At 40.0% G+C, this 22,907-nt stretch overlaps 1 protein-coding gene across 5 annotated transcripts in view; it reads left to right on the plus strand.

Annotated features, from left to right (window-relative positions):
• SMG7 (SMG7 nonsense mediated mRNA decay factor) overlaps positions 1-22,907 on the plus strand; it is a 66,967-nt gene that overhangs the window by 27,175 nt on the left and 16,885 nt on the right. For 3 of the 5 annotated variants that reach the window (XM_061345686.1, XM_061345685.1, XM_061345687.1), the window contains exons 7-22: positions 912-1,062; positions 1,417-1,552; positions 3,652-3,814; positions 5,007-5,163; positions 7,909-7,979; positions 8,315-8,375; positions 9,056-9,175; positions 9,415-9,850; positions 13,346-13,490; positions 14,692-15,071; positions 15,626-15,991; positions 17,522-17,671; positions 19,808-19,888; positions 20,515-20,674; positions 22,055-22,225; positions 22,324-22,475. In XM_061345686.1, coding sequence (XP_061201670.1) covers positions 912-1,062; positions 1,417-1,552; positions 3,652-3,814; positions 5,007-5,163; positions 7,909-7,979; positions 8,315-8,375; positions 9,056-9,175; positions 9,415-9,850; positions 13,346-13,490; positions 14,692-15,071; positions 15,626-15,991; positions 17,522-17,671; positions 19,808-19,888; positions 20,515-20,674; positions 22,055-22,225; positions 22,324-22,475 — 2,900 coding nt within the window. The remainder of the gene's footprint in view (positions 1-911; positions 1,063-1,416; positions 1,553-3,651; positions 3,815-5,006; positions 5,164-7,908; positions 7,980-8,314; positions 8,376-9,055; positions 9,176-9,414; positions 9,851-13,345; positions 13,491-14,691; positions 15,072-15,625; positions 15,992-17,521; positions 17,672-19,807; positions 19,889-20,514; positions 20,675-22,054; positions 22,226-22,323; positions 22,476-22,907) is intronic. The other 2 variants (XM_061345688.1, XM_061345689.1) reach the window with 1 other exon arrangement.

Raw genomic sequence — 22,907 nt, forward strand, 5'->3', positions numbered from 1 at the left:
CAACAAAGCCTTACCTGTTGATAACTCATTTAGACGATAGTTATTTGCTTGATCTGTGTCACTTTTCTTCTTTTTGTGAAGATGTAGAAACAAAACAGATAATACATAGCTTCATTCTAAGGCTTCACTACTCCTACATTACGCTCTCTTACATTCATACGCTATAAATTACAGTTAAGGAAAAATTGTTTACCACCAGCCTTTGGGAATTTGTTTTCTTCTTAGATTGTTTGTTCATTTGACAATTTGTAAAGGTCAGTAGCTAAAACCAGATTTTTCAAGTTGCTCATGCAAGTTAATAGCCCCTTTAGTTCAGAGATCTAGTTTTTTAGCTATTGGCTTACAGTGATCCAAATGTAGGGATGGTGAGAGAAGGATAAATGTTTTTTTGAGCCAGGCTGCTGAAACCAGTAACTCAGTTTATTAGCCAATTACATTCTAACTGAAAAATTCTTTGTATTCTAACTACAGAAACTTTTACTGTATAGGCAAAAAAGTGAAAAACTCTTGACAGTTCGATTTGCCTAAAACTAGGCTAGGTTTTGACAGTATCTTCTTATTTAGATTTAAAGGATGTGTGGGTTAAAAAAAAAAAAAAAAAAAAAAAACAAAAAAAAAAAAAAAACCCGCAACCCCCCAGCCCAAACAAAAAAATAGCCCACACCAAAAACCCCCCAACAAACCAACCCAGTCCCCCCACCCCAAAACAACTCCACTAGTGACCTATCTTCCCCCTGCTCCCCTCCCCACAAAAATCCCCAAACAAAAAAAACAAACCCCGAAAGAAAAACAAAAAAGAACAACTAACTCTGTGTTTGGTTTTCAAGAGACTCCACTTGCCCTGAAATCTAGCATGCCTCACTGCATTCATTCCATGACAACTTGATGGACAATGTCTTTTTCTCCCTTAGGTCAGCCTTATAATCAATTGGCTATTCTAGCTTCCTCCAAAGGAGACCACTTGACCACAATTTTCTACTACTGCAGAAGCATTGCTGTGAAGTTTCCTTTCCCAGCTGCCTCCACTAACCTACAAAAAGCACTTTCTAAAGCACTGGAGAGGTAAGACTGTAATGTATTGTGGTCAGATAAGATGGAGGAGATTTCATCCAGATGTACCTCCCTTGCCAGAATTTATTCATATTCAGTAGTAGAAACAGAAGTCCTTAGACACCCCCCCCCCCCCCTCCAGTGAGAACATCCTTACGTGCATGGAACAAAGAATGGTTTGCATCTGGGATGCTCCTGAGTGTGAATAATGAATGCAGAAAATGAAGCTTATTGTGCCAACATGAAAAAACACCTTTGCATGTACCTTCCTTTTTTCTTGAATGTCACAGAAAAAAGTATGTAATGCTATATAGAGCTGTGTCTAATTCCAAAGACTGAAGTTGGGTATTTCTGTTCTGAATGTAGTCGTGATGAGGTGAAGACTCGATGGAGCGTGTCTGATTTCATCAAGGCATTTATTAAATTCCATGGCCATGTGTACCTAAGTAAAAGCTTGGAGAAGCTGAGCCCTCTTCGAGAAAAGCTGGAAGAACAATTCAAGGTTAGTTCTAACAACATATTAATTAGCATATTGAGGAGAGTATTTTTAGCAGCTGACTTCTGAAATTATAGCCCAATAGTAACTTATTCACATGCTAAAATAAAGGAAGCCCAAGTATCCCATTATGGAAGGTTTGCATTGCAGCTAACACTGGATTCTGAAGTCACCAGATGTTGACTTCTGCAAACAGTCGGGATTTTTCCCATTTGACATGTGGCGCGTTGTTAGTGGAAGTACAGGAAAAATCGATGACCCTTGTTGATTCTCTGCTCTTTAACCTGGATGATTCATGGATACTTGTGAGAAGAACTTGATTCATCTGGGAAGTTCTAGCTCAGTTGCCTGAGGAATTTTGAGAACTTTGTTTTTGGATGGTGTTCATTTACTCCCACTAGTTAAGGCTGCTTTTAATCTTCCTCAGACAGCTTGGCTCTCCTGTCAGCGGTTTGCCTTTAAAAAGTGTTCCAGTACAAGCTTAATTTGTGTGTAGACAAGAACTGTTCAGAACACGTTTCCTCTGGAAAATCCAGTAGTACCTATTAATTATATAGCCAGCTCATTAAGCTGAACAAAATAGCAAAGATTGAAAGAAACAGAATTTTATAAGATATTTATACAAGGTAGTACAATTTCAAAGAGAACATTATATTAACTGTTAGGTGCCTTTTGGAAACTGATCTGCTTCGGCATCTTCATTTGTGTAAATGAGCAGGTAGTATGGATATTTTCAATAGAGCAGTTGGTGCTTTTCCAAATTAAAGAAGGGGAAGGTGTTCTTAGCAATATAAAGAATTACAAATGTTTTTTACAGTGTCTTTTTGCATTTTGCATTGAATTGGACTGCTATAGCTATGTCCAAACTGTCTTTAAAATAAATAATAAAAATAAAACCACCTCCCTAAACCCACAAAGCTTACTGTGAATTGTATTAGTTTTGACTGCGAGCTGATTGAACATTTGGATTTAAAGTTGTTTCAAAATTAAATAATTGCATCTCTCTGTGTGTGATGTTGGCTTTTGAACTAGTACTGCTTTTTCCACAGTGCTTCTAATCAATAATTATGAGCATTGCTCAGGCATGTGGAACAGTGGAGCATTTCTCTAAACTGATCCAGGGTGTTAAAATAGAGTTAATTGAGCCCTGCTTTGTTGCTTAGATTACTTTTTTGTTTGTTATGCAACATAAGGCTTAATTTATTAGAGAGCAACTCTTCTGACTTAAATGGATTGAATGTTAAGGTGAAATTGGCTGTATGGCAGATAATCACTTTGTGGCTGATTTTAATTCTGAATGAGGAGGGCAGTCATAGAGTTTGGAGTGTTCATGATTCTGCTGCTGAGAGCCCTGCCAGTTTGAGTTGTTGGCTGTAGAGTGCTTCATGCCCTTACCTAAAAATCAAGCTTGAACACGGAGCTCAAACCTTTTCCTAATGCTTATGCTGGTTAATCCACTTGCACCCCTGACATTGTCCGAAGACAAGTTGATTGTAGTTTAGGATATGTCCTTTTTTTCACAATGCTTAAAAACCCCATCAAAGTTTCTTGTTTTGCTCTGAGAAACATGTTTTTTTTACAGCATAGTTACTGAAATGCATTTGTAACTAGCTTGTGCTATTTTACTCCACCATGGCATTCCATGACCCATGAAGTTAGATGTGGAATTAGTCTTTAATACATAACCACACAGTAGTTAAATTTTCCTGGGGCATTTTTTTAAAAAGTCACCTTCTCCTTGCTGCTTCTTCAGCAGATACAGTGGATATACGTGCCTTGGCAGATCTTGCAGTTGCATTGCAGTGCTGTGATTGTACATGGAAGTTGCACTTGCTCTGAAAGAGAACCATGTCCAAGGGTTGTTGATTTGTTGTGCATATTAGTTGGTGTATGAGCAAAAACCTTGGGCTTAACAGTGGACATCTGTCCAGGTCTTCCTGGAAAGCCCAGTGCTGTGCTAATAGTGATGACTGAAAATAAAATCTAGAATATATGTTGCCTTAAGGGCAGAAGCATTAGTCAAGCAGTGAAGTAGCAACTACTCATCTTTTCAAGTGTGTGCTTTACATATATAAATACATACATTGTTCCTGTGTCTGTTACAGAGGTTGTTATTCCAAAAGGCCTTCAATTCCCAGCAGTTAGTACATATTACTGTTATCAATCTGTTTCAACTACATCACCTGCGAGACTTCAGCAATGAAACAGAGCAGCACAGCTACAGCCAGGATGAGCAGCTCTGCTGGACACAGTTACTGGCTCTCTTCAGTATGTATGAAAAATAATCGAATTTTGTGGGGGTTGTTTTTTGGTGGGGGTTTTTTTTTGGTGGTTGGTTTGTTTGTTTGGGTGTTTTGTTTTTTGAGGGTTTTTTGTTTGGGTTTTTTTTGTTTGGTTTTTTTCATTTTTATATGGAATCCATTAGTAATTTGCTGTCAGCATCTAGCTTAGTGGTTGTTTGGGGTAAGTGATGAGAATAGACCTTATGGAAGAAAGTGAAAAGAGAAGATGGTTGCAAAGGGTTCGTTTATGTCTAGCAATGCTGGCTAACATGGGATTTATGTGCCTGGGACTTACTTCGTTTGAAGTCTCGCAGAACTCAACATCTTTTTCCTGGTTCTGAAAGAAATTTTAATTTGGGTGCAAAGTTTGATCCAGCTTGGCAGTGCACAGTACGTCACTTGGGGAGCTGCTCCTCTGTTGGCCACGGTGCAGTTTGAGCTGCTTTGAATGAAGCCAGTTCTGGTTCAGCAGAACTGAAGTTGAGCTGACTGAATTAGGACCTCAAGTGCTTCTGTGCTCTGGATAACATTAGCTAGATAAGTGGGAAAGCAGAGAATTTTAGACTCTAGCCACATAATGCAGATTTCCTTAACCTAATCCAATCCATGAACAGCTTGGCCTTGTTTGTAAACACTTAGATTTCTGAATAGCTGAACTCCAGATTCTGTTCTGGGGTTGAGTCTGAAAACACATGGTCACCATGGCATGGTTACTGCTTCTCAGTTCATATCCTCTAACAGGCCTGAGCTGGGTGCCTGCTTGCAGAGGTAAGTCAGTGGATTTGTGTGCCTGCTGACTGGAGAAGTGGATAAAACGCAGGTAGATAGTTGAGTTGGTAATTTCTAATAAATAAAGAACAAATATTTTTGTAATGGGCTTGCCTCAGTGGATTTTGTTAACTTAACCAAAATTATTTGTCATGACACTTGAAAAGGGGAGGGAGGAAAAATGCCAAGATGCTGCTTCATGGTAGAAAACTCTTTATTGAGAAAAAGATGTTCTGATCTCTGGTGGATTCTTTAAGTAATTTGGCTGCTTTGTTCTAAGGAACTAGCTTCTAAAGATAGGATTTTGTGGGTGGAATGTGTTTGGGTTATTTGGTCAATTTGAAAGTGTCATTCCTGCGTTGTTTGTATTTGTTTTTGTCCACCCTGTCCCCTGCATCCCCTATTTCTAGTGTCCTTTCTTGGAGTTCTGTGCAAGTGTCCTTTACAAAATGACTACCAGGAGGACTCGGGGGCTGCATATCCTCTTCCAGCTGTGAAGGTTTCAATGGACTGGCTGAAACTTCGACCCAGTGTTTTCCAGGAGGCAGTGGTTGATGAAAGACGGTAGTGAGTGTTAATCTTTCTTTTGATACATTTGATTGCATAAATTAATAATAACTGATGATAAACAAATTAGTAATGGGAAAAATGATCATATATTGTTACAGACATCAAAATGATAGAAAGAGGATGTGCTAAAAAATTAATAAAGCATGAGATTTGTGGAGTACATGAGCAAATTCAGCGTTTTAATTAGCTTTAGGTTTGCATGTAACTTTTAAAATCAGAGGGATCTACTTTATAATATCTGACTTGAGCACAACTACTGAGTGTAGCTTTAGTCTAATCTGTTGTAATGATTTCTCTGACTTATTGAGGTAGGTGGCATAAGAATACTTCCATTAATTTCATACATTAAGCCATCTCTTGGGCAGTACTGGAATCTGGTTTTGCTGGCTCCTCATCCATGAATTAATTTAGTAAAGGGCATCTTTAAATGTCAGCACAGACATTACTGTTCTGGACTGTTACTCTGATTTTTTTACTTCTGCTTCTAATCTTATAAATTTAGGCTTAAATATTTCAGAACTTGTCAACTTTTTTTATAGCCTGTTAACTGTTCATGTATTATAGCAGTTCAGTAAAGTATTTCTAACCTGAAAGATGCTTCTTCAGATTGGAGTGACTGTTACTGACATAGTGGGATGAGTATTTTTCCTGTGATGGCCACTGTAAGAGTGCAAAACTAGCTGGCTTAGCTGATCTTGCGCCCATGTGCCACAGTGGTTTCAGCTCTCTTGGCAGTGTGTGCTGTAAGATGCCATTCTAGCTCAAGGCTCACATATGCTGTACATTGACATATGCGAAGCACGGGTCCCTATACTCCCTGAAATGTGGGCAAATCCTAAAACCCTGGAGCTTTGGGAACTTCAATTTCAGAGTTCCCGAAGGCAAGATAAGGAAAACATGAGATCACAAATTGTTTTGAGATGGTAATAAGTATTACTGTATGCATATTCTCAAGGAAGACTTTATATCCGTTTTTTAACAGGAAAGATAATTACTTGATTCAAAGTAGTCCTTGTAGAGAGGCGATGCAGGCAGTAATTTATGGAATATCAAAATGAATCTTCAGGTGTGAATGTATATTTTTTTTTTTAGTTAGCCAGAGTAGGTTCTAACAGCTGTAAAATCATAGGTGAACTTGAAAGATAGGTAGTACCACGATTTGTCAAAATGGGCATTAGTAGCCATTACCTTTGTTGGCTCTTAAAAGATCTGTTCATCTTCCCCATTATTTGTGAGAGTGAGTTTTCTTTTTATTTCTATTGGAAGATCCGAAGAGAAGTAATTCTTTGCAGACTGCACAAACACACCTTTATTGGCTTCTCTTTAATAACCTTATGTCTGTTTTATATTGAAAAGTCTTCCTTTCTTTGAGTTCATATGTAATTGTGCTCTTGGTTCAAAAAATAATCCTTAGACCTTCTTAAACTTTCACTTCTCCCTACTATTATTATCATTTTCCTGTGGATAATTAATCCTACCCCAAACTGAGCAAGCCTTTGAAATAGGAAGGAAATATGTTTACTTAGAAAAGTAGATGAATTTGAAGGCAAGGGCTGAGGACAGAAATGACTGTATTGATACTAGTGTGTTGTCTTTGGAAATGAGTTTTGCAAACCTGCTCTGTGGAAGCCATAGTAGGTCTAGATTTTCATGTGTCACCACATCACTCTTCTTTAGGAATCTCTCATTATGGAATCACATTATTTCAAATATTGTACAGGAAGGTTGCAAGTCACTGTAGGTTGCAACATACTTGCACTCTGCTTTTCTTCCTTCTCCTGTTCCTTGTCAGTCATGGAAAGGAGCTATTGCTTAGTGAAGTGTAGAGAATAAGCATAAACATAATGTCTGCAGTCTCTGCGATGGTGCAGGAAAGTAGATGACCTCAGGCTTTCAGGTGCACATTGCATTCTCCAGTCCAGGTACTGGATGGTGACACACAGACTTGCTGTGGGAGGACAGATTCATTTCACTAACACTGAGCACAGTGAGCGCCTTCCTAAAATAGCTTTCTGTTGCCTCCATGGGCTTTTGGTGCCCATCACTAAAGCAAAAGGAGCTTTTAAAAAACAGAAGGCAGCCTCTTGGTGGCAGTTAAATATTAATCACCTATGCAGTGATGGTTGTGATTTTTAAATTGCTTGCTCCGGGGCCTTTGTAAAGAATTTCCAGTCATTTCTTGTACTGGCATTGCCACTGCAAGGCAGGGAGACTGCCAGTTAACCTCTAGTTTAATGGTCTTACTCAGTGCAACCTTTACTTAGACCTTCTTTCCTTTCTGGTAACTGTTTCAGTGCTACAATATAGTGTTTGTGTTCACAGAACAGAAGTAATTCTGAACTGCTGTATCTTGATAGATTGTTTTGTTTCTCACTGATTAATTTACTGTGCCTTGAGAGTAGTTTGCTTTGGGCTGGAAAACATGAATTGCAAACAGGTGCTCTGAATGTTTGCTCATGCAACAGGTTGTTCTAATTAAATTGATAGCAGGCTTTCTAACTTGCTGAATAATGAAGACTATGCTGCGAGAGCCTTGGTAACTTTAGATATGATTTATAAAAATATTCTTTCAAGATAGTAGTCTGTTCCTTAACACTTGAGAGAAACTTTACCTTTTCTTGGAAATCAAAAGATCAATAGAAGTTGTGACTGTGTAATGGCATTCAATGTTTTCTTGCAAAGGCAAATAGTTTCCATGTTTTGTAGTTTTTGCTTATGGTTTGTCTGTTTTCTGATTTGTAGCATATGGCCCTGGCTGATTTCACTTCTAAACAGCTTCCAGCCTCATGAAGAAGATCTGTCCAGTAATAATGGTAAAGACACTTCTAGTCTGTGCTGTAAAGAACTGGGAACAAATCACATTTTTTCTGATGGTGTGGGGAACTGCATTTGAAGAGCAAACAAGGAAGCTAGTTGCCTTCTAGTATTAGTGCATATGAATACTTTGCAAATGCTGCTTTCTTGTGTTGAGCAGACTTTGCTCTACTTTGTCATTCCTGAGCTCCTCAAATTGCAGGGTGGACCAGTACAATTAAGCACGTTAATAAAAAGCTTTACTATGTAGAGTGACCTTGCTGAGGTATCTACTTAGGATACTGTACTCAATGCTTTCATGCTTTCTTTATGCTGTTTACTCTCTATTTGCTAGCAACCCCCCTTCCAGAAGAATTTGAATTGCAAGGATTCTTGGCTCTGAGGCCTTCATTCAGGTGGGTGACAGCTGAAGGGAGACTGTACTTTTGCTGTTGTTACTACTTTGATAGACAATGACATGTTCTCTACAGTATCTTATTTATGGATATTTACAACAGTATGGATTGAAATAGGTATCTTTTCAAAACAACTGTAACAGACTATGTAGAAAAACCCTAAAGAAAGTCATAGGCTAAAACTTCTTTTGTTTTCTTTTGTTCATGACATTTTTTGTTTTCTTGTGTAGTCTTCAGACTAGTAAATTGAAAGATAAAAATGTAAGAAGTGAGGAAAGGAATACTTTTAGATGAAAACTTCTTGATATGTTTTTATTTTGTTTTTTACTGTTTTTAACTGTATCCCCGTACCTAACATCATGCACAAAAGCTGACTAAGTATTAGACTTTTTTCTCACTCAACTATTACTTATTTGGTTTTCACACAGATGAGCCTTTGGCCTTTTGTTTAAAAAACAAAACAACAAAACTCAAGCACCGTACCTCTTTAATGTAGATGCATCTTACCAGAAGAGAATTGTGTCTGTAAATCAGACGTGTAACAGTCATGTTTGGAATAGTATCTGGTCAAATTTCAGAGTTTATAATAAAGTAATGCTGACCAGTTGTATTTCTAAAGAAATACGATGTTTCAGAGTAATTGTGTAATTAATATTATTCTCTCTCTGTGTCAATTCTAGGAACTTGGATTTTTCCAAAGGCCACCAGGCAATTACAGGAGATAAGGAAGGGCAACAACGTCGGATACGGCAACAGCGTCTGATCTTCACAGGCAAATGGATTGCCGATAACCAGCCAAGGTAATTGCAGGTAGCTTCTCTGTGTTTCACTTGCTGCTGTAATGCAGGTAATGCAGGTGCTAGTTATAAATGTTACTTTTCTCAGTATTCAACACAGTGATTAGATATAACACAGATACAAGATGCTGACAGTGCTAATAAAATGTTCTGCGGCGTGCCATTGCTTCATAGGCTGATTATGTTAAGGGATGTATTTGGAGTAATGTACTTGCTTTTCAATTCCTTTTTGTCTTTTTCAGGTTGATTCAGTGTGAAAATGAGGTAGGAAAGCTGTTGTTTTTGACAGAAATCCCGGAGCTATTACTGGAGGACCCTAGTGAAGCCAAAGAGAATCTCACCTTGCAGGAAACATCTATTGCAGAGCCACTATCTACAGATGGGAGCCCTGGACTCAAATCAGTTCTGTCTTCTGGCAGAAGCCTGAATAACAACTGTGATTCAGGAGAAAAACCAATGGTCACGTTCAAAGAGAACATCAAGCCACGGGAAATTAACAGAGAGCAAGGGCGAATCTATCCCCCTAAAGATGTAGGTCGGGAAAGACGGGACTATAGCAAAGGAATAGTAGTCAATAAGAATGATGGAAAGAAGGATAACAATAAAAGAAAGAATGAGACCAAGAAATGTGGCTTGGATAAGATGCCAGAAGCAGGAAAGCAGAATGTGGCAGTTCAGGTAAGCCTTTAGATCAAAGGGATACTGTGTCTTAGGTGGTACAATGTTTGTGTCAGGACTGTCACTGCTTATATAGAGTAGGGTAGAGTCAGGGTCTCGCTGTGGACCCTACAGGTATGGCTAACGCACAAGAAACGTATAAACACATCTGTCTCAAAGATCAGGTATTAGTGACCTTTGTGTCTCTGGCCTTTTCCTTGATGCTGTCTCAATTTGTTGGGGAGGAAAAGATAGGGGAACAATGAAAGGTGATTTTGCTGTGTTAACTGTCTTAAAAACCACCCTTCTGCCTGCTGTTACTCAGATTTTTCAGGCTACCAGGGCAGTTCACAAGACCAGGTCGTAGTCGTGCTCTTACCTATGCTATAGTCTGTTGTGAAGGAACTTGGTACTCTGCATTTTCAGTTCAGTTGACTTGTGCACGTGCAATACATTGAACACATTGCAATTGTAAATATGCAGTACTGTGTGTGCAGTCAAGTGGCCCTTTGTTGCACAGGGAAAGCCCCACTGCTCTTAAATCATGAATATGTGCTCAGACACATAAGTGTGAAGAATTTCAGGGCTGATCTGATCTGTACCTGGATAGTTTGACTGCATCTCAGTCAAACTATCTAATGACATCTGGAGGCATTTAATGATATGGAGACTCTTTATTATTTCCCTGGAGACAGTGTCAGCTCTTCACTGTTCTTGCAAGTGGAAATTATTCCCTAACACATTTCATCTTCCTTGCCTCTGTGTGAGCCTATTACTACTTACCAGGACAAGTCTGCAGAACAAATTAAGTCTTCCTCTTTGCAACTGCTCTGAAGACCTGTCTTGTTTTCCCTGGGCTAAGCAAACCAGCTCTTTAAGTCTTTCCAGCTTATGTCATTAGGACCCTTGGATCATTCTTGTTTTCTCCTGATTAGTTGCTATTAAACATCATTACAAAATGGAAGGCCAGAACTGGCAGTGTTAGCCAGTTGTGTTAGGAGGGTGTCCTACCAAGGAGGGTAAAGGGGAGTAGCCCACAAAAAGTGTGTGGCAATCGTGGGTCAACAGACAAGATTCTGGTATCTGAAAGCCAAGATAGGTGAGTTAGAATAGCAAGTTTCTTACGTATTTGTTGAAAACGTCTGGAACGTGGCTGCAGGCCTGAGCACAACTCCTAGTTTTGATGTTTGTGCCCATGTCTTCCAAAATAAGGACTTGAGACTGATAAAATCCACAAGATTTTCTGAGAAGTATGTGGGGGTTTTTTTGGATAGAGAAGGTATTTTAATTTTAACCCAGCTGATTTATCTGAAATTTGTTTTAAGATTAAGAGATAACCCAGGAAAAACATTTCTAACCCAGTTGAAGTGGAATCTTTTCTGATGTGATTGGTCACTCTTCATCTCTTGTTATATAGAAATTAATTTTGACTTTTTAGTTTTGTCAGCTGTATTTGTTACGACAGCTATTCCAATGAAATGTCTTCTGTTTCATACAGTTTGGTGGACTGACCCAGAATATGGGTAGGTTTTGCTTTCTCACCTCCCCAAGAAACCACTGCTGGTTTTGTACTGATTGGTGGTCTGTTAGTCTGTTTTAGTCTTTCTGGAAATTTCAGGCTTTATCCTCCATAGTTCCTTGCCTTCAAAAGCCTAAATGCTGCAAATTTTTCAGCTTCTACTTAACAAAAATGTTAAGGACATTACACTAAGATAATCAGTTCTGTTCTACAGATAAGTGGAAAACTTCCACATTCAAACAGGATCACAAAAGTGTCACACTGGTTGAATCTCTGCCCTAGGGAAAATACAGTTTGGTGCCGAGGAAGGTTTAATGCATGCTTACTCAGGGTTTTACATACTTTTAAGAGGTCACTGTGATGATATGGTGCTTCTCTCAGGTACCATGTAGGAACCCTTAAGACCACAGTGGGGGAGTAAATAGTTGGTAGTATTGACACTTTTGAGGTGAGATCAAGTAGAAGCAGGGAAGCAACTGAAATATGTCTGTCTTGGTTAATCAATTGTAGTTATTTAGGTTTTTAAAAGTTAATTGTAAATCATGGGGGGGGGGGGGGTTGCTTTTGAAAGCGACCTGTAGAAATATAGCAGCTTTGAATTTATGATGAGACCAGAGCTCATGTTTTGAAATCCCATGGCAGGAAGAGTGTGTTTGAATTCTCTAATGTTGTTATAAAAGAATGCATAGCTCTTGATATTGGTCATTGAAATATTTGGCTTATTGTGGAGAAAAAAGGGACAACTCAATGTAAGTTGAATATATAGAATGTGACAAAGGGTAAAGATCGTCAGTGAATAGATACAGCAAGAGCAGGGGCTGCATCATTTGTTGTGCTTAGTATCAGCCAGAACCTTGAGGTGGAGTTCTCTCCTGATTTTTATCTAGTGGGAGATCGAAAATACACCCAAAGCTCCCAGTCTTACAGTCTACTTTTTTTAATTAAATGCAAAAAATAAGCTACACTCTCATAACTTTAAATGGGGAAATTTAGCTTTATTTGGAAAAGCATTTGAATGCATCTACCCCTTTACTACTATATTTTGGCAGAAAATACCTGCCTTCTAACTCCTTTCAACTTATCAGCAGTAATTGTTGAAATAAACCCCACACAGTTTTTGTTTGGTTGGTTTGGATTTTTTTAATTTGATCCCTGATAAAACCCTTTCTTTGAATCACCTTTGAGGCTTGGCGTCAGGTCTGTTCCTGGGCCCTTTCTGTATTGCCCAGGTTCCTTGCTTGCTGTCATTTTCCTGCCTGCTCCATCTTGCATTCCAGGCAGTTCTGCCGAGCTGAACAGAAAGGGAAAGTAGTCTTCCCCTCTGTCTTCCTCTCCAGGAAGACCCAGACTGCAGCAGACTCAGAATCAGGTAAACATTACATTACATTCTTCTCTCTGCCTTTAACTGGTGCAGCTCTTTTAACAGAACATACAGTAGTTACACAGTAAACTGAAAGAGGTTAAGCATTTCTGCTATGTCTTGTATGTTCCTAGTCAAAAGAATTTCATAGTATGCAGGAATTTGTGCATATACATCACCATATGGATTAGGCTGAAAGAGCTCCCTAGGAAGAACGCGGTAGTGTGTGGTTTTTAAGGTGCTGCAGGTAAGTAGCATGTTAGGTTGAAGCGATGCCCTAGGAGAAGCATAACAGCATCTGCACTTCCCTTTTCAAGGCACTGCAGCTGAACAGCAGAAGTCTGTTGTATGGTCTGAGGATATTGCGTCCACTTCCCACTCTCTTGCTAGGGAAAGAGCCTTCTGCATCTTTTGGGTAGAATGCTATTGTGAAGAAAGAGTGCCTGAGGGCAATCTGGGTGGACTGTCTGCTGTCAGAGAAGGAAACTGGGTTCCTTTGTTCTAAAGTGCTCCCAGTTACTTAGGGAAAAGGAATTAATCTCTCAGACAATCTGGGTGTTCATTTTTTGTCTTAAGATACGATGTGGGTAATTACAGGAAAAAGTATCTAATTTCTTCTTACTTTCTTTTACATTAGGTGAAGTCCCAGACAGAAATGAGGAAGACACCAGTGTCTGAGGCAAGGAAAACACCTGTAACTCAGACTCCAAGTCAGGCCAGCAGTTCTCAGTTCATCCCCATTCATCACCCAGGAGCCTTCCCTCCCCTTCCTAGCCGGCCAGGTAATTTGCATCATTCGGTTGAAATGTGGTTACTGTTGACTGCAAAGAAAATATGTAATAGTGGTTGTTACAGCCTGTGAAGGTAGGAGCTGTTTTAATGAATATCATTCTCATGTTGAGAATCTTGCAAAAGGAGTAAAGAAGGGGCATAGTAGAACTGAAAGAAGATAAATAAGATTCCTATGCTTTGGGATCAAGGTCTGTCATAAAATCTGCTGTCATCTTCTTGGTTAGTGAGTGCGAGATTAAGGAACTTCATAGTAGGCTGTTTCTGTAGTTAGTCAAAATGTGACAGCCTTTTGGTAGTTCAGGAGGAAGTATTCTCTGTGCATAGGACTCCATTACAAAAGATCAATCACACTGCTTTCTTCTTTAAAGCTCAGTTTCTTTTGTAGTGTTACTCATGTTTTAGGCTGTAATTTGTGTGGTGGTGTTGCTGCATTGTGTGCTCCCGTTTTGTTGTGAAATGTTCCTGTCATACCTTGTTGTCCATGTTTGTTTGTGAAATAGCTGGAGGCTGTGTCTTCCCTGCAGCTGTATGTCTGGTGCTCAATATAAGACAGAGAGACATCTTCCCTTCCCAGTGTCAGCATAAAATATGGCCTGTGGGATGGAGAATTAAAGCTTGCCTTTTAAGCCTTGCTTTTCAGTGTGAACTTCAGGGAAGAAATTGATCTTGCGGATATGAGTATTTGTTCACTTACCATCTGTCTCTATCTAAATTAATCCAGGGAGTGGTGATCCTTTGGGAGAAGGCAGTAGACTTACTGATTGCTTCTGTCCATTGTTCCAAAGTTAGTCCCTGAAAATTTGTGTGTTTGAGGGGGAAGGAATTTCAAGGGGTAAAGCATCAAAACCCCAGAATGGTGAAGGAAAAAGGTAGTGGGGGATTAAAATCAGGGAGATTAAGGTGTGTGTGAAGAGAAACATGACTTTCCCAGATACTGCCCTGGCTGACTGTTATCAGTACTTGGAATATTGGAAGAAAACTCAAGAACAGATTCTGAATTCATCTGTGATCACAGCCATGTATGTGTAAAGATGAGAAAGGACATTATAGTGCAAGTATGTAAACTGGTGTTTCTTGTCCTTGTGGTCAAAATGAGCAAAATAGGAAGAAAAAAACCTCACAAAATGATTTCTGGAGGGAACGATCTGCTCTGTCAAATTGTGATTAAAGATGTGTTTTTATCTTTTTCAGGGTTTCCACCCCCAACCTATGTTGTCCCCCCTCCTGTGGCTTTCTCCATGAGCACAGGGTACACCTTCCCAGGTGGTGTTTCTGTCCCAGGAACCTTCCTTCAGCCCACAGCTCACTCGCCTGCAGGAAACCAGGTGCAAGGTGGGAAACAGTCCCACATTCCTTACAGCCAGCAACGGCCCTCTGGACCAGGGCCAATGACCCAGGGACCTCAGCAAACGCCACCTCCTTCCCAGCAGCCCCTTTCATCTTTACCAGCTCAGGCAACAGCACAGTCCGCAAGCCAGTTACAGGTCCAAGCTCTGGCCCAGCAACAGTCCCCTACAAAAGCTGTGCAGGGTCTGGGGAAGAGCCCACCACACCACTCCGGATTCCAGCAGGTACACTTGATTAATACAGTGAGCTAAGCTTCATTTAAAAATAAATAGCAACATTCAAGGCTTAAGTTCCTGCATTACCTTTTCAAAACTGTCATTAAAGACCTTGGTGTGGGACTTTGATCTGTGAACTTCTGGGCAAATTTGTAGAAGAGCTGAAGTTTAGTGGGTATGAACATATGATCCTGTAACTGAGAGGGGAGGTATTTCTGGAATGGGCACGTGGTCATCCTTTCCTTCGTTAGTTTTATATTCTCTCCCCTGGTTATTTCCCATAGTAGTAGCAGTAGTAGCATATTGTACTGTAGTTATTAAACTCTTCTTATCTCAACTGGTGGATTTTACATTCCTTTGATTCTCCTCTCCATTCCTTCCAGGGGTGAGCAAGTAGCTGTGTGGTGCTGAGTTACTGTCTGGTTTTAAAGTGTGACACATAGCAAATCAGAACGTGGAATGTTTATCACAAGTGAGCCAGACTGACAGTTTGAATGGAGTTAGGCATTCAGTTAACATTAATTGTCCCTACCTGCTGGTGAAATCATATGTTTCTGCTTCAGTATCCACAGACGGACTCATCAAAGCAGCTCTGGAACCCACCTCAAGTCCAAGGCTCACTGGGGAAGATCATGCCTGTAAAGCAGTCCTATTACCTGCAGGCCCAGGACCCTCTAAAATTATTTGAACAGTCATTACAGCCTCCTGTGATGCAACAGCAACCGCTGGAGAAAAAAATGAAGCCTTTCCCAATGGAGCCATATAACCAGAATCCCTCAGAAGTCAAGATGCCAGAATATTACTGGGACTCTTCCTATGGCATGGCTGACAATAGAGTGATGGCACAGCAGTCTAACATGGACCGAAGGGGAAAACGGCAAGGAGTCTTCCGCCCAGAGCAGGATGCTCTCTCCAGGATGACCTTTGAGGTAAAGCTCTGTGCTATAAATGGTGAAAACCAACGAGGCGCTAATATTCGTGACAACTCTAGGAGTTTCCTTGTTTCAAGACTGTTCTGTAGTCCCAAGTAGGTCTTTATTTAGTAGGGATCTAGGTATCAGTAAATGGGATTCCAGCAGTCAGTGATGAATTCTCCTTTATTGGTTGTCTGTGTGTGATCCAGCTCTTGAAGATTTGATTTCAGGTAAGTGTAAGTCTTGTTCAGTTTAAATGTGACATTGATCTCTGCACTGTGTCTGTCAGGGAGAGAAACATGGCAGCTCATAGTTCTGGGGGAAAATTCTTGTCTGGCAACTGATGAAAATGATAAAAGCCATCCAAATAATCGTAGTTGAATTATTACCCTTTAGATGAACTCTTGCCACCCATCTTAAGTGTGTTGAATGGCTGAGGCTGCAGTAGGGAGATAAAGGCTGGAAACTGGAGATGGCAGGAGCAGTCTTGTCTTGGATTACTTTTTTTTTTTTCCTCCTGCAAATTCCACCATGCAGTGAGAAGAGCTGAATGACTTCTTAGCTCTTGGTTGCACTTAATGTAATACTTTGCTTCTGTTCATGCAGTTCTGCTTCCTGTTGCTGTTTTACAAAACCTGAAAACATTATTTATTAACAGTCCTGGAGTTGTCTGTGAATGCTTTTGGTGATGTTTATAAGGAAATTTAAACAGAGGTCTCTTTAAACCTTTGGTCAGATGTGCCTCTGTAAATGCACTCCAGATTTTCAGAAGGTCAGTTGAGATCACTTGTCTTATTCTTCAGAGAGAAAAAGCAAGACAGTATACAGGAGTCTGCCTCTACCCTGATGTCAGGTTGTGTTTTTTAGATGGAAACAGGGTCAAAGCCTTGTTCTCATCCCTAAAAGGGAAACCTTGCCTTGATGGAAGCAAGTGCAGTACAAACAGAAGCTGCACCTGTGATGCTTGTGTAAACATCCCTCACAAAAGCCAAAATGTGGAGTTTGACCAGGACTTTGAAGGAATTTTTTGACTCAGACATCTGGTCAGCTGTGCATTGGCATAGCCGCCATTAGTAGCGAAAATAAGTCTCGTGGGATTTGAGCTCCACAAATAGATAAGGGTTGAAGATGCAAATGTAATTTTACTTGAAATGTAAATTACTCACAAGTCAGCTATAGGAGAATAATATCAAGTTTCATGTTCCTTGTCCTTGAATGTGAAAACAGGTTCAGTATTTGGCATGGATGTAATGGGAAGCACACGTTCCACTAATTAAAACTAGCTGCCCACCATTTTGATGCTGCAGTGCTCTTCCCAGTATGTGTTAGGCAATGTGGCTAGTTATGTTTTCTGCTCAGTATTTTCTCTGTGTACCTCAGTACACGTCTGCTGCACCACTTTCTCACCTCACACTTCTGCATGCTGCCTTCTGCTTTTCTCTTGCTGTTTTCTTTTACCCCACTGTGCCTTAGCCTCCCCTTGCTGTCTCTTGCTGTCCCCCTTTCTGCCTTCTGTTGTCTCACTGTGCTCATTTCTGTCACTAGGACCCCAAGAGCTCCCCTCTGCTTCCTCCGGACCTGTTAAAGAGTCTGGCTGCCTTGGAGGAGGAGGAAGAGCTGATTTTCTCTAATCCTCCTGATCTTTACCCAGCTCTGCTGGGGCCTCTCGCCTCTCTTCCTGGACGAAGCCTCTTTGTATGTATTTGATGTAATAATGCTGCTTCTCACTCTTAACTAGCATCTCTTTTTTCTGTGAAAGTATAAGAAATATGAAATGCCTTTTTCTCTCTCATCTCTCCTGTCCCCTTCCCTGCTTCACCCTTGAGCTATTCTTCATATTAGAGCTCAGATGAGCTGAAGGCCCACATTATAACTCTTGGGCTGAATCCAGGCCTGATAATTTGTTCAGAAATCAAAAAACAGTGGTGTTCAGGAGAGACATTGATACAACATTTAATGCACTTGTTCTTTTGCAGTTGTATGGGCTTAGTAGTAAGGGCAAGGAGGAACAAGATTCAGCTGTGGAAAGTCATGAGAAAGAGCATGGCTTATTATAATCTGTGTATAAAAACTCCACAAAAGCAGGGGGAAGAGTTCCCTACTAAATGCATAAGAGATGGTAAAAGAGCAAAATGTCTTTGGAAAAAAATTGCAAGCAACTGGGTCAATAATCGGTAACTGTTACAGAAATAGTCCTTTTTGAAGGACTGAAAGGTTTTATTTTTTCCCTACATTTATGTATTAAAACCTTGCATTGTCTTAGAACTGCTGAATTTGTAAATTGCCTCTGAAAATGCAGTGCACCTTCCTAGTATGGCTACAAGCATGTTCATTAAGTACTACTGTTTCAGATTAGTAGCAGTAACAAAGAAGTAATTTGTGACTCAAAATCTCTAATCAAGTCTATTCCTCATTTACATTACACACCATCCCAAAGAGCCAGTAGCAAAATAGACACCCATTTTTTTCTCATTAGATACCTCTGCTAAGAAACTAATAGCTGCTTCTTTAGCAGCTTCCTTTGAATCTCCTGCTGTTGCTGTCTGCTGACAAATGGAGGGAAATTCTCTGTGCAAGCTGTGTGCATATGCAGAATGTGGATTTTGTCTGCCTTTTAAAATGTGCTTTCAAAGAAATGAGTTGTCACTTTGAAAATCTAACAAGCTGGGAGCTGCTTGCGAAGAAAATGAGGCTATTTGTCTTAGGTTTACAGGATAAAAGCAAAGATATTCCAGGTACTGAGACCATGTTAAGGAGAAGGGGACACTAATTCAGGTTTCCTGGTGGTTTTTTTTTGAACAATAAATTTAAAAACATCTGACATGCCTGAGCTGGTATGAGTGCAAGAGGACTTATTATAGAATAAGACTACACCTTTCCTTGTGGGTCACACATAGTTTTACTTACTGATGGCTTCACTATTTCTATGTCTTGGTGATCCTAATGCTAAATTTGGCGATGTTAATTGCACACCAGCCTAGCTTTATAATTTTTCTTTGGTTTCTGTATCAATGATAATTGATCCTATTTCTTCCCTAAATAGGCTTGTTTCAGAGACACTATTTTCCACTGCTTGATTATAGTAAGAATTGAAAAGTGAGAAATACTATGCTGGTAATAACAGCTATATGGGAGGGGATGGCTGTAGATGGTGGAAAATCATTAGGTCACACAGTCCATAGTATCTTACCATGCAAGCCCAGGGGAGTTTTGGAACCTCTGTTTTAAGCACTGGGGTTTTTTTTGGGTGGGTTTGGTTTGGTGGAGTGTTTTTGTTTTGGGTTTTTTTTTTGTAATTTTGGTTTGGTTTTTTAGTTCAGTCATTTGTGATGAAAATGAGAGAGCATTAAATGAAACTTGGACTCTATAACCCAATTTAAAAAATCACAGCACTTGGCTGCGCTTGCTGTAAGAACGTCTGTACAGCGGGGCTGTTCTCAAAACTGAAAAATATTCTGTCAGCAGCAGCATGCAAGAGCCTGATCTTGTTTGAAGGAGTCCTCTGATAACTGGTCTTGTGTGTACAAGGATCTTTCTTTCAGGAACCTCCCCTCTAGATGGGTCAGAGTGTTACGCTTTGGATTTGAAAAGCTGTTCTGGCAGTGGCATTTGCCCAAGACTCAGCTGTTGATTTTTAGGTATTAATTACAGGTAGCAGGGAAACTTTCTGCATTTGTTAGTCTCCTTTTCCTTATTCTCCAAGGCGCTGAATCCAAAAAACAAGGAAGGTTTTAAAAGTGACCAAAACCACCTTGGCAGTTTCTGATAGCATACTTTCCTCCTCACTACGCTGAACAATAACTGCTCTTCTTCCCCTTTTTGGTTTTAAAGAAGTCCCTCCTGGAAAAACCATCAGAACTGATGTCTCAGTCATCGTCTTTCCTGTCCCTGAGTGGCTTTTCTCTTAATCAGGTGAGGACCAGAGTCTGTACCACTTTGCTCTTTGCGCATGCCATTAAACAAGGTAGCATGGCAGAAATATGGGGATATCCTTTAGTTCAAACCAATAGAAAACATGAAGAAAATCTCTATGTGTGCCTAATTTCAGTCTGTATCAGTGAGATTATCTTTGCCTTTTCAATTGTCTTCACAAATTTATTCTAGCTGGCATTCTGCAGACGTACTGTTGTATCTTGCTGAGTTCATGGGCCCCTAGCTCATAGTAGAATCATGGAAGTTGGCTGAAAAGGTGCATCTCAAAGTGTTATGGTGTGTAGGGGTTTTTTTCCTGAGCACCGGATTACCCATTATTTTCCAGGAAACTGAGCAGGGTCTTTTACAATTTTCGTGAGTACTGGGAATTTAAAAGGTTTTTGTGAAGGTTTTGCAGTCCAGACAGGAGAAGCCTGTCCTGATTCAGAATGTGATGGTCTTCATGTTAAATAAAATGGTCAAAGAAGATGCTGGGGAGTGACAAAGCAGTTAGGAAAATATTTTGATCTGTAATTGATTGTTTCCTTTGTACAGTCTCAGGGTTTGAAATAAATCTAATGCCTAAACTAAATAGTTTTTTGGGGTTTTTTGTTTTTTCTTTTCAGGAAAGATACCCAAATAACAGCATGTTCAATGAGGTATATGGGAAAAACATGAATACCAGCACAAAAACAGAAGTCACCCCTTCAGTTGCTCATCAGGAAACTTCACTATATTCTCTCTTTGAAGGGACACCGTGGTCTCCATCCCTTCCAGCCAGCTCAGGTAATCATTTTATGGTTTTTGTTGTGTCTAGTGATTTAAGAGGATTTGAATTAATTCTGAACATAGTGCAAGTTGAATGTAACTGGACATTAAAAATAAACTTGCTTGACAAGGTGTCTGAAGGTTTCTGGTTGTCTTTATCCTCAGAAATATGAGGAGATTCTGTAATTAATGTAGCATAGGAACATGGGGTTTAATTAAAGTAGTTAAGCAGGATAGAAGATCCTGAAATCTCTTTAACTTGCATTCCTGACAAGCATTTGGGAGTGGGACTTCAATCATTGGCATTCGTTCAGTGTTGCTTCTTTGGGAAAAGCAGGAAGAACTGAATTTCATAATGTACGTATTTGATAGAGAAAGAAACTATATGACTGAAAAATGTGAAGGAAAATATTACTAGGCTTTTTGTGTGGTTTGGTTTTTTATTGTTCTTTTTTTATTAAGCCACCTATAAAGCAAACCAGCTTCAACTTTTTCCTTAGTAACTATCTTAGAAGCATATAATATTTTAAATGTTTTGTTGGGATTTTATTCTCATTAAAAATCCAGGCGAGTGTGAGACAGGAATTAAGTTGAATCTAAGAAATGAATGGATTTTAAATAACATCTGCACTGAATGAAATTTTTGGTTGTACTGAGACTAAGCAGAAATAACTATTGTGGGTGAAATGGAAGGAGTTTCAAAGTGCTTTTATTCTAGAAGGATTTATGGCTCACATGGCTTCAGCTTTCTCTCCCTTCACTTCTTCATTCAGGACCACATAGTATCCTGTCATCCTGCTATGCTGTGTTGCTTCAGGCATCATTCTCTTGTGCCTGCAGATAGGCTTTTTCATGCTTCCTCTCCCTTTTTCTTAGTATTGTGTTCTGGTCTAAATTGATTTAAAACTCATACAAGATTAAAGCATTCACAGACTTTGGAGTTCAAGTTTTAAACTTGCTAACTCCTCAAGGTCTAATGGAAATTTTTTTGGTGTGGATTTTTTTTGTTTGTTTGTTTTTGGTGGGTTTTTTGTTTGTTTTTTGGTTTTGGTCTGTCAAGCTTGGAGGGAGAATTTTTTTGTTTAAGAAAAGTTTTTCAAGAAATATTTGGAAAACTCACTTTGGCTAGCCACCCCTCTTGAGGTTTCCTGGTTTTTGTTTTTCTGGTAAGCACACGTATGTATTAAACACAGTCATTCTGTTCTTGTCAATGCACAAAAATTTTCACTTAGAACCTAGGAATTTGCATTACACTTGTGTAATGGAGGGAACCCTCACTGTTGACCTCCCACACTGGAGAAATCTGGGCCATGGCATCATTTGCAGCAGCAGCACTAAAAAAGTCAAATGGAAGGTTCCTGCTGTTTATGTTGACCTTTTTCCTTTTGTCATCACTAGATCATTCGACACCAGCCAGCCAGTCTCCTCACTCCTCCAACCCCAGCAGCTTGCCAAGCTCCCCTCCAACTCATAACCACAATTCTGTTCCCTTCTCCAACTTTGGACCTATTGGGACTCCAGACAACAGAGACAGGAGGGTTGCAGACCGCTGGAAAACAGATAAGCCAGGCAAGTGTGGGTTCCAGGCTAACGTGAAGCTGGCTGGTAGTGTTTGCTTTGCAGTGATTTTGCTACATTCAGTTGAACTTATCTTTCTACCATTTTAGCAATGGGAGGGTTTGGCCTGGACTACCTTCCAGCAACATCCTCATCTTCAGAGAGCAGCTGGCACCAAACCAGCACTCCCAGTGGCACCTGGGCAGCCCAAGGTCCTCCAGCTATGGAGGACTCCTCAGCCGTGCTTATGGAGAGCCTGAAGGTACGCTTGACTGAAGCTGTGCTTAGGAATGGGTGCTTGTTTTTCCTGCAGATTCACTTATGCAGGCCATGTGGGAGGTGTGACCAGTGCTGGAAGATGTCACAGTTTTCCAGTCCTTGCTGGTTTATAGTGTTTTGCGGAACAAGACCAGGCTACCAGAACCAGAAGAAATTATAAAATTTGCTTTGACTATTCTAAAATGAGTAATGGTTAACATGGGATGGTTTTTTATGGTAATGAGGATTCTGGAGGATGATAAGCTTCTTCCAGGGAGCCTCCTTTTGGAGCACCTTCTTTGAAGTCTACACAACTTTTATGATAAGCCATGTACAAGTGATAAAGAGGGAGAATAGAAAAAGTTGTCTCCATCTTCTCATCCGTAAGGGGGGCAGGGGGCTGTCTAATGCAAGGAGGTGCTATTGTTGGCTGTTT

This window comes from Neopsephotus bourkii, unplaced genomic scaffold (genome assembly GCF_033783945.1).
Source record: "Neopsephotus bourkii isolate Nb327-2 ecotype Australia unplaced genomic scaffold, CSIRO-AGI_Nbou_v1 NB_234, whole genome shotgun sequence".
NCBI classification, from domain to species: Eukaryota; Metazoa; Chordata; class Aves; order Psittaciformes; family Psittacidae; genus Neopsephotus; species Neopsephotus bourkii.